At 54.4% G+C, this 11,321-nt stretch overlaps 1 protein-coding gene across 1 annotated transcript; it reads right to left on the bottom strand.

Annotated features, from left to right (window-relative positions):
- Positions 1–4,556: 4,556 nt before the first annotated feature.
- Positions 4,557–8,601, bottom strand: KAZALD1 (Kazal type serine peptidase inhibitor domain 1). The gene is made up of 5 exons (XM_055345833.1): positions 8,032–8,601; positions 7,079–7,638; positions 5,779–5,939; positions 5,551–5,698; positions 4,557–5,376 (listed from the first exon to the last, which is right to left on the bottom strand). The coding sequence occupies exons 2-5, from the start codon at positions 7,584–7,586 to the stop codon at positions 5,285–5,287; spliced, it is 909 nt and encodes a 302-aa protein (XP_055201808.1). The 5' UTR covers positions 7,587–7,638; positions 8,032–8,601; the 3' UTR covers positions 4,557–5,284.
- Between the last annotated feature and the right edge of the window lie 2,720 nt (positions 8,602–11,321).

Below are 11,321 nucleotides of genomic sequence, written 5' to 3'. Positions count from 1 at the left end.
GCCTGTGTGGCCTCACCAGCCCTGCTTCAGTGATCTGGGATGGGGGTTGGTGGGGGGAGGTAGGAATATTTGTCCCTAGATCCGCACTTTCATCCTGGGAGAACCTGTCACTTCTCACAAAGACTCTGTCTTTTCTCCCAGGGAACTCCAGACCCTCAAGTCCGGGTTGCCTCCCAAGATGCTGCCCACCAAGGGGAGAAGGTGAGATTTGATCGCGGAGAAACATTTGTCACCCAAATTGGTTTTCATAACTCTTCTCCCTGTTCAGAGAGCCTTCAGTCACTCACATGGCCAGGAGTCAGCCCATGTCTTCAGCCCCTCTGCCATGCCTCCGACCAGGGGAGACACAGCCCCAGCATCTAAGACTTCAGTCCTGGAAATAAAAGAGAGGCTAAACAAAGTGAAGAGAGGCAACAAAGGGACAGAAACCCTGGTTTTGGGGTGAAGTAGTCAGGCATGAGGTGCTGCCCCAGACCAAGGGTGAGGATGTACCTGAAGACTCCTGGCCTTGACTACATCTGGAAAACATCTAGCAAAGGAGGGAAGGAAGGAAGAAATCATTCAAAAGCACCTTTCCTAATTCAGTCCTGGAAATGTGTGGGTGTATGTGGGGAGGGGGCGTCTATGATGACCCTTTCCAGGTCCAGGCCTCACTCTCATTTGAACCCCTGGTGCTGAGCCCAAACTGAAAGCCGGTAATGGCAACTGGGTGGGCAGTGGCCCAGCTGGCTGGGATGAGGCTTCATGGTACAGTGGTGTTGGGAGCGGGGCCTCACCTTGCCTACCTGTGAGTCACCTAAGCCAGGCCAAGCTCTGGAGCCTACACTCTTCTTTGCCACCAGCACATCTGGGATCCATCTTGAGCAGAGAGAGGACGAAGGAACATAGGGGCCCCAGCCTGGAGAAGGGAGGGTGGGAAGAAAGACAGGGATAGCTCCAACTGAGCTAGCTTCCAGATTCTGCCCTAAGATTGCCACCAGAGCCTCTATCGCTCCACCCCCTCAACTCTGTCTCTGATGCTGATCTCATTACCACCCTCCTTGCCCCCCCACAGCCCCATCTCTCTCTACCAGACCAACCCTCCCAGAGTCCTCAAACCACCCTCTATTATCTGCAACTGACTCCCAGAGCTCCCACCACTACCTTCAAGACCAGATCCTTCCTAGTCTCTAAATGCACCCACCACTGCCCTCAGAAAACTCATTCCAACCCCCAGCTTCCCAGACCGCACACCCACACATTCCAACCATCATCCTTCCTTCCCAAGGTGCTTTGCATTGACAGGTAAGAGTTGATCTTCATTAACATCTCATTTCCCTGAGTGGATTTCCATAGCTGTTCACCCAATGAGAAAGAACCTAGTCATTTGGAGGGCTGGAGAGGTGACCAAAACACATCCCAGGAGGGAATGGGCCTATGTCTCCAGCCTCTTTCCCTCTGCCCTAAGCTGCCTGCACAGTTAGAGTCCTAAGTGACAAGACCTGAACTTTTGAGCAAAAAAAGAGCTCAAAGAGTCTCCAAGTCCACCAGAAGAGTATTTAGGCCTGTCTGTGCCTCACATGTGTGGAGAGTTACACACATATGTGCACATAATCATGTAAATATGCACATACATAATTAATCTAAGTATACATACATTCTCATGCACATTTTACAAGAGAACATAAGCTCTGTAAGGTCAGGGACAATGTGTTTTCCTGTGATGCATTTCCAGTTCCTATAACAATGTTGGCACAGGACAAATATTTGTTGAGCTAACAGCACATAATGGAACACACACTTGCAAATAAATGTACACATACAGCTATATACACTTATAAGAATACATCCATATATACAGTGCTTATGGACACACATGTATACATGTATCCATGTGGCTATCCACACACACATGTGCTTTTAGATAACCCACATGTATAACACATGTTATAATATAGTATATACATGTATATATACACCTCATATATAATGCATGCAAGTACACACATAACTAGGAACATACTGATATTACATATATATCACACAGAGATGCCACGTATATATTACACACACGTGCACATTCACATACATAAATGAATACAAACGGAAGCATCTTTTTACTCAAATTTTTCCTATTTAACTGTCTTAAGGCCCCCTGGCCCGGGCCTGGCTGCTACAACCAGAAATATCCACCAGATGGCACTCTTTTGCCACTTCCCGTACTCCCAAGTGTTGCCAGAGATGTCGCCAGAGCTGTCGTCCCTTTCGGCCGAGGTGGAAAACGCGGAGCCGGTGTACCCCAGGCTTTCGCCCTCACTCCCATACGCAGCAGGACGGTGGGCGTGCCCTTGGTCCCCAAAGACTGCAATCTCGAGCTTCTCCGAAGTCGGGCTCATCCCTTCGGGCCTCCAGGCTTCTGTTGGAGGGGTGGACTCCCCTTGGGGGGGGCAGTTCGGCTCAGTCCTCAAATCCACCCTCATTCACCAGTGAGCCAAAAGTTGGGCTTCACCCGGACTCCATCGTTCAGAACAGCGCAGCTCAAGGACCTTTACTAGGAGCCTTCCTAGTAATAAGCAGATTCCTCACTACGGCGCACGAGGGAGTCAGGGTCATTTGTACACACGTGGCGCCTACACACCTGTACACACAGCCCCCCAACCTCGGTGTACTCCCGACATCCCGCCCTGGACGCCCAGCCGGGGGGTCAGCCAAAAGCGGAGAGAACGGCCAGACCCTGGAACCTAGAACCCTCGGCTAGGGAGGAGCTGGTCCCGGTTAACCCCTCCTGCACCGGTACAGTGTTGACTCGGGATCTCGGGTTCGGAGTCGAAGTGCATTCTCTCATCTTAAGCAAACCACTTAAAATCCCAGAGATGGGAGAAGTAGGGTGGGACACTCAGAGTCAGCTCTCTTGGAACCTCTCACACTTCGGGTGTGAGCAACCGCGAACGAAAAACGCAGGCAAGGCTGGAAAACCCGTGAGGGAGGCGAGGCCGAGAGTTCTGGCAGCGGCTCAGCATCCCCCCCCCCCACTCTTCCCCTCTCTTCCCCCGGGAGCAGCGGGAAATTATTTATTAAAACATGCCCGCGCACTCATTTATTTGCGGTGAATAATCCTCGGCATCGCAGCGCGTTTATTAAACCTTTCCCGTCCCTGCATTACTTTAATAATAAATCGCGTGTCACTTTCCAGCGACGTTATTAAAGCCCGTCCGCGGAGCAGAGACGGGGAGGGGGCGGGGGTGGAGCAGCAGGGATTCCTTCTATTCCAGGCTCTGCGGCCTGAATCAGCAGGGCCGGGAGGGGGAAACTGAGGCTACAGAGAGGCTGCATTTCAATTCTCTACAAAGTCTGCAAAAGTGATCAAGGAGTACGGACTCCCGGGGGTGCTTGTGATCCCCTTGGGTAGGGTTGCGTCTCCGCTCCTCAGGTGGGCACGTGTTATCGACGGACCCGCCAGGGGGCGCCTTCGAGCACAGCTGGGCGAAGCCCTTAGCCAGGGTCGCAATCCCAGGCTGCCACAGAGCCCAGACCGCGTCCCCTCCTTCCGCGTGGAGCCGACCTCCTTCTGCGGGACAGCACGAGCCCCCCTATACTTGGCACAGGGTTCACAACCCTACTCCTGCTTCCGCGGTGGTCTTGGAATTCGCCCCAAGTATCCAACCTGCTCGAGCCGTCGAGCGCAGTTCCTGGGGCCTCCTGGCTCCAGACAGGACTAAAGAGCTGTCCTCTGGCTCAGCCTCTGGAGGAGCCCTGCGGTTCTGCGGGAGGGACTGCCAAGCCCTCGGGTGAGGATTCCGGACCACGCCCCTCCCGAGAGCCCGGGCTCCCTGCCTTGGGCCCCAGAGGACAAGCTCAGACACCGAGCCAACTGCAATCTCTCCTGTGGTGGCGCCAGGCTCTGGGCGTGGCCCCGGCGCGTAGGAGACTGTCGCCAACCATACACTAGATCTTGGCCTCCTGAACTTAAGTTTTCATTTTCTGCTTCAATCAGTCAATAAACACTGAGCCTCACCCAGGCTAGGTATGGCCAGCATGGAGAGAGATGTGGGGAATGAAAAACCGGCTCCTGGACGGACCCCCAGCCAGCTAGGTCACAGTTGGCAGCTGAGGAAACAGGCTTACCTGACTTTGCTTGGTTGCAGCAGGGAAATGGGTGGATTCCAAGGGGGAATCCTAGGGTGCAGCCCATGCTCATGGCCCAGAGTCTCCTCTCGTTCATCCAGTATGTGCTTTTACACTGGGGTTCTACCCACATAGACCTGGTTCCCTACTCTGCCTGGGGCAGGGACCAGAGTGGGTTGAACAGAGAGGCAGGCAATCTAACTAGTCCAGCCCAAATGGAGTGCAGACTCGAAGAATACCCTCCCTCCAACCAGATGGCTTCAAACTTCCTCCCTAGAGGGCAGGGTAGGCCCCAGCTCAAGCTTCCTCTCTGTACATCTGGCAGGCATGTGCTTAGAGAGCAGGACCTACAGCTTCTGGAAGCCAGTGTCCTACTATACCATGGGAAGCCTCCCAGGGAAATGCGGTCTTCGTGTGCACACCTGCATGAACCACCTGTGCATCTGTGTGCCTCAGTTTGTTCATAAATCTTTATTGTGTGCCTACTGTGCCTAGTCTTGTGCTAGGCATTGTCCAATACAGAGTGGTATATGGTGCTGGCCTCACAGAGTTTCCAGAATGACAGGAGAAGTTAGGCATGACCAAATGCCTGGACTAAATCATGCTCCGTTATGCTTTTCCAGACAACAGATGCCCAATAGCAAAGAGGACTGCGGTTAGTAAGTGCAATTGGAACTTAGGTGAGGGGGAGAATTTCTAGATGAGTTTTGAGGAAGGGTAAACCAAGGCTAGGCAAAGGTTAGGGACTAGGACTAGAAAAACAACAGCAGGAGCTGTGGTAAAGGGTAGTTAGGAAGACTGGCTGAGCAGGGCTAGAGGGAGGGCTGTCAGAAAGAAGAGGAGGATCCTGGCTGCCTCTTTGTGTCTGCTCTGCACCCCATAATACTCCCACCCTGGGGATTAGCAGGCAGCTGCTGTCTTCTGCCTGGTTGGTCCACACTGGAGATTGTCCTGGCCAGGGCACCTCCTCCATGGGCCCTTCGGCTTCCCACCTCCCCTCTCCTTTACCTCTTTCCTTACTCTCCTCCAACTTTTGTCTCCCTACTTAACCACCACCAGGTCTCCCCTATTAAGGGCATGAAAGCAATGAAAGAGCCCTGCTCCCCCTTTTAGGTCTTTTCAAGAGCAGGGATTAATACTATCCCCCATTCCCCCATCCCCATAGGCCAGGGATCCAGACCTAGTAATAATCTTCTCCCTCTTCACTCTCAACCTCCTCAGGAACCAGATGCAGGGATGGCAGCTGGGGGATGCCTGTGGAGTTCAGCTGGTCTGCAAACACATGTGGGCAAAGGGGAGAGAAAAGAGGGGCTGTCAGTACCCCCAGGCTATGAGAAAGCCATACCTGCCTTTTCACCCACATACACATACACACAGGGATACACATTCAAGAGCCTGAATCCACCCCTAGGCCCCCAGCCCCCAGAGCCCAGGGCTCCCCCTTACCTGGTGTGAGCACTGTCAGGCTAGCTGGGGCCTCCACCTGGCCCAGAGCATTGCGGGCCAGGCAGCGGTAGATACCCTCATCGCTGGAACGCACAGCCTGGATCTGTAGCCAGCCTGTCACCTCAAACCTCTGGGGTCCACCCCTGAACTAGAGCCAGAGGAGGAGTCAGCAGGGTCCTTCTAGGGGGATCCTGGGCTGCCCAAGGAGGCCTCTGCTCCCTATCCTACCTGCACTGAGATGTGGGGATCATCCCCTGGTAGCTGAATGTCCAAGCCGTCCTTCCTCCACTCGATGGATGCCATGGGGTATGCAAACACCTCACAGCCAAAGATCACGTCCTGCCCCGTCACGTTCCAAATGTCATATGGGTGCAACAGGATCTGAGGCTCTAGGGATGGAGGTGGGAGGCCTGAGAACAGCATGGCACACCTGATCCAGCAAGAAGCCCGCCCGTATGTGTATGAACCATCATGGATATGTTTGTGGGGAAAGACAATAAACACTGAGGTAAATACACATCCATAAACATGGCATGACAGATACACACCGGTACATAGAAATGTAGGTACAGGTACACACAACGCACAAACTCAGAAATGGAGAGGTACATGCAGACAGGATGCACAAACAAGCACACAGATCCACATCCCAGGTTGGCAGCCACACTCTATCCCCAATTGCTCCCTTGTCCTCATTCCACCCTTGAGGCCTCCATCCTGCTCTACTTTGTTACCAACACCTCCCCCTTCCCTCCCTCCTTCCTAACCAGGTCCAGTTGCCAAAGACCCAGAGAGCAACCCTTCCTCCACACACACTCTTAGACAGGGGATGGGGGTGGAGGAGGGGGGTTCCCACGTGAGAAAGGCAGAGAACCTGAAACCAGATCCAGGCAGCGAGAGCCTGAAGTTCTGGGGTAAAATCTTGGGACCCCGCTGGTGTTTGTTTTCCTGGCAGCCCCAGCCAGGCCAGCTCAGCTCCCTCAAAGGGGCTCAGGAAGTGAAAGTGAAGTAATGCTGCCAAAGGAAACCTGAGGCTTGAATGGCCCTCAGCCCCCCTGGGACGGGAGGGAGGAGCTGGAAGCGCCCCCTCCTTCAGGAATCCAGAGGCACCGAAAGAAGAGAAGGGAGGTGGGCAGACTGGGCTAACAGCTCGCTCCACTACGAATCGAATTGGAATCTGCCCAAGAGAAACCATATTGTATCTTTCTGGAACCCAAGTCTCCCTGCCTGGGCTCCAGCGATCTGGGCAAAGTCTGGGAGTCTCTTCACTCTCAGTTTTGGGACCAGCCATTGGCTCTGTGCCCGCCACGTCTGGAGCTTTCTCCAGGGCACACAGCTTAGGGACAGAACTCGGACCGCACCTTCAGGCGGCGGGCTCTGCCAACCAGCTTCGAGAGCCGGCTCTTACACTGGACTCGAGGCCTCGTCTTTTCCGCTCCGCTGGCCAGAAACCAGTTCAGTCGGAGGTCGGGGAGCAATGACTCGAGTGCCCCAAGTGCCGGGGGTAGGGCCCCAGGGCCGCGCGTACCCGATTCGCAGGGCCCCGGGTGCGCCACAGTGAGGTTGGCGTCCGGCCGAGCACGGGCCGCCTCCTGCAGGCGGCAGATCTGCGCGTAGGTGCGGCCGTCGGATCCGCAAAGCGGGCGCTGCGAGCGGCAGGCACACAGAGGCTCCGGAACCTCTCCGCGGCTCAGGTCGCCGCCTGCGTCCAACCGGCACTCAAGCTGCTCGCCGCAGCGCCCATAGAAGTGGGCGCTGGGGTCCAGGTCGCAGAGCTGGCCCTCGAGGTTGGCGCATTCCCAACAGCAGCCGCACGCGTCGCGCACCCGGCCGGCCAGGCAGCCCCGCGGCGCGGCGCAGTCTTCTGGCCGGCAGGGAGCGCAGCCCTCGCCCTCCGCCAGCAGCCGCAGCCAGCCGCGCCGCAGGTAATCGGGGCCTGCGGACGGCCGCGCGCCTGTCGGGGGCGGCGTCCGTAGCAGCAGCAGCAGCAGCAGTAGCGAGGGCAGAGCCAGGGCAGCAGCGGGTGGCGGTGGCATGGTTAGCTGGAAGCCCTGCGAGCACTCCGGGCATCAGCGCGTTCGTGGCACCCTGCCAGGGAGGGAAGCCAGGTCAGGTCAGAGAAAACCTCACTGTTCCTTGTACCAAAGTTTGACCCGAGCACTGCCCACCCTCCCCTGCTTCGTTGGAGTCAAGTCGATCCTCCACAACAGGCCTGGCGACTTTCTAGGAGTCATCCAGTTATTGATTGGGCTGTGTTTCTGGGGTTGGGGAGAAATGAGAAGAAAGGGTAACAAAGCTCAAGCACCAGCGCACGCGCGCGCACGCACACAGACACACCCCAACAGCAGCACCACTTACCACCCAGCTCTGAAGCTTCCTGCCCTAGAGGTGGATGGGAATGGATGGTGCCAGAACTGAAAAATTGTTACCAAGGGTGGGAACAGGGAAAGAGTAATGCCCTGGGGCACAGAGCCCACTCACCTGGTGTCCAGGACTAAGCCCTTCAGAGCAGCCTAGCTCCAGTCCGAAAAAGCAGTTTGTGGAAAGAAAGCAGAGGCCAGCCACCGGCTGGGCCTGCCAGCCACCTCTGCTCCGGCTTGAGGATCTCTGAGAGAACCCACGGACTTGCAGTCGGAGAACAACTCCTCCGCCCCCTCTCCCCGCCTCTCGACGTCGAACACAACCCCCTCCCTCCAGGTCTAAAGCTGCCAATTTTATGCAGCCGCACGGGACCCTTCTGGGCCACTTCCCTAGCTGGGCCAAAGTCACAGTGAGAAGTGGGGAGCCGTAACCGGACACCGAAGCTCGGAGAAAACTCGGGACAGGCTGGGGTGGGCGTTGGGAGTACGGGATCTGGGGGTGGCTGGGAAGCTCGAAGGGCTGAGTGAAGGTCTGGGGCTTGTCCCATCGGACTTCACAGCCCCTGGGGTCTGCTAGAACGGCTGCAGAATGGGGAGGAGGTAGGAGCTCTGGTGCCAAGTCGGCGCTCCTGGAGGGCAGCGCCAACCAACGCAGTCTCCCCGCAGCCCAGGGCCGGCTTCCTGGGGCTATCGAAGGCTTCTTGTCCATCCAGCTTCCCTACCAAGGCGCTGACCAGAGACTTGGCGCTTACATCTGCCACCCCACAACTGGCCTCCTCCACCCTCCCCACATCCGGCAGGTGCTTCAGCCGGCGGACAGCGGTGATTATAGAGGTCCCAGCCGACTAGCAGCCGCAGGGAGAGGTGGGCGGGGCGCCTCCCCAGCGGACCTCGCTCCGGGTCGGGATTACAGGTTACATTTGCATTCGGTCTCGCGGCCGCCACCAGCGCCACCGTGGCACTTTGGGCTGGGGGCGGGGAGGAGAGCGTTCCTGGAGGCCCGCCCGCCCGCCTTTCCGGGGGTCTGCCAGGCCCCGCCCTAGCCTGCCCCAAGCGGCTTACAGAAGCCGCGCTGCGGTTCAGTTTGCAGGGGGTGGAAACTGAGCTTTGCAGCTGGGGAGGTGACGGTACTTAGCAGTCTCGGCCCAGAAGGACCTGGCCCCCAGCCTAGCGGCTTGGACGCGGGCCTCCTGACCAACCCCTAAGTCCAGGGCGGGCGACTCCGCATGCGTACTGGAGGCCCGGAGCGTCAAACTCCTGGATGCGGTCCAGGACTCCCTCTCCGGACCTGAACTCGGACAAGCCCTTTCACTTAGGGGTTCCCTAGCAGCATGCACACCACTACTGGCCGGGAGGCTCCCACAAGGTGTGCGAACACCGATACAGTCACCTCGTGTCCAAAACTCAAGAAGGACAGGGGGTGAACTTCACGCGAAGTCTCGCAACTGTCGCGAGAATCAGAACAGGAAGTCAAGGAAAGACGAGCAGGAAAGGCCGCGGGTTTCAAACCAGAACAAGAAGGGGCGGAGCCCGCGATAGCTGCCAGTCGTGGATAATCCCGTGGCCTTGGGGCCGTCTGAGTTGACCTGGAGCAGAAGTGCACTGTAAAAGAACTGCAGGAAGCCTTGAAAGAAAACAGGGGAAGGGAGGGTAGGAAGGAACTTGAATGTGGAGCCAACAGAGCCACTCAAGGAGGTCTCTGGCTCTGAATTACAAAATGCCTGGAGGGTGGAGATCACTCCCAGTATACTGAACGGAAGGGGATTTCATAAAGAATTATTACTAGTTTCTAAGACTCAGAGCCAGTATTTAAACAACAAACTCCCCAGACCTAGAAACTCTTCACTCACCTCACTTTATTGTAGCAGATTGTTTACTTTCCAGTCTTTGCTGTACTCTAAGCCGTATTAGGAATCATGCCTAACGCTTCCCTGTATCTTGTGCACCTAGCCCTGCGCCTGGCGGCACAGTAAATTCTTGGTAAATATTTGTGGATTAAATGTGAAAGACTTCCTGTGTGTGAAAGTCAAGTTTAATTTGGATTTTCAGAGTCGCTGATTGAAGACTGGATAGACGGGGAACGAGCGCCCTCTGGTGGGCCTGCGGTTGGTGACAATAACGACCGTGCATACAGTAGGCACCAAAGATGTTGACACTACAGATCTTTCTCTCTCTCTCTCTTTCTTTCTTTCTCTCTTTCTTTCTCTTTCTTTCTTTCTTTCTTTCTTTCTTTATTTCTTTCTTTCTTTCTTTCTTTCTTTTCTTTCCGATTTTACTCATTTATTTGACAGAGGGAGAGAATAAAGCGGGGCGGGGGGCGGAGGTGGCTGCAGGGAGAGGGAGAAGCAAGTTTCCCTAGAGCAGGGAGCCCATCACTGGCTAGATCCCAGGACACTGAGATCGTGACCTGAGCCAGAGGCAGCCACTTAACTGACTGAGCTACTCAGGTGCCCCTAGATCTACTCTTACTAAAGATTTGTTCCAGGGAAAACACCACATATTGTAAAAATAGTTTTAGAAAGGAATTTTTTGCAAGAGACAGTTTGCAAGTCTAGGTATGTTCCCAGATCCTCATTATCTGACACTATCCATTCAGACTGCAAAAGACTTTCAGTAGCATCTATTCTCATACAATTTTTGCATATTCATACTTTGAAATATTGGCTCAGTTTGGGTCATGAAAAACTGTTGGACCATGAGAAAAGGTTTCTCTAGTTTAGATAATGTACTGCAATGAGAGAAACCAGGTGGCAGCATCCTTTGCATCTAGATGAGGGAAACTAGATTCAGATGAAGAGAGTGAAGTTAAAATATCTTGAACAGGGGATCCCTGGGTGGCGCAGTGGTTTGGCGCCTGCCTTTGGCCCAGGGCGCGATCCTGGAGACCCGGGGTCGAGTCCCACGTCGGGCTCCCGGTGCATGGAGCCTGCTTCTCCCTTTGCCTGTGTCTCTGCCTCTCTCTGTCTCTCATGAATAAATAAAATAAAATATTTTAAAAAATAAAAAAAACACCCGAAGACAATTTGGAATGAGGCAAATGGTTGTGTATAATGCTTACGGTACCTTTATTTTATAAAACTCTTTTGTATAATAAAAAAGTAGAGGCTATTTTTGTAGAAAAATTAGAATGTTAGGATAAATTTAGAAAGATGGGACAGCCAGGCAGGAAGATAAACATTATTATTCAGCTACAAATGTTACCAAATGAAAACTGGAATACCTAGGAGACTAGCTGTCTGGAATACCTATAAGCATTAAGTCAGACTAAATGAGCTTTAAGATGTGCAGAACAAGATCAGTGGAAAATTTCTTTAGTTTATTTTTCCTATATCCAAGGAGACAACTCTCCCCACCCCACCCCCCAGTGTCCCATCTACCTTTGAGATGGAGACTATAGCTCCATCTGACTGG

Source organism: Nyctereutes procyonoides, unplaced genomic scaffold (assembly GCF_905146905.1).
Source record: "Nyctereutes procyonoides isolate TBG_1078 unplaced genomic scaffold, NYPRO_anot_genome, whole genome shotgun sequence".
NCBI lineage: Eukaryota > Metazoa > Chordata > Mammalia > Carnivora > Canidae > Nyctereutes > Nyctereutes procyonoides.
Note: the sequence above shows the minus strand (reverse complement) of the source record. Positions and strands in the feature narration are given on the sequence as shown.

Bases quoted from the DNA above. Each gene is read 5' to 3' on its own strand.
- KAZALD1 (XM_055345833.1), bottom strand. From the start codon at position 7,586: ATGCCACCGCCACCCGCTGCTGCCCTGGCTCTGCCCTCGCTACTGCTG. The intron at 5,940-7,078 runs GTACGCGCGGCC...CTCCATCCCTAG, and splicing joins CCCGGGGCCCTGCGAATCGG to AGCCTCAGATCCTGTTGCAC. The intron at 5,699-5,778 runs GTAGGATAGGGA...CTCTGGCTCTAG, and splicing joins ATCCCCACATCTCAGTGCAG to TTCAGGGGTGGACCCCAGAG.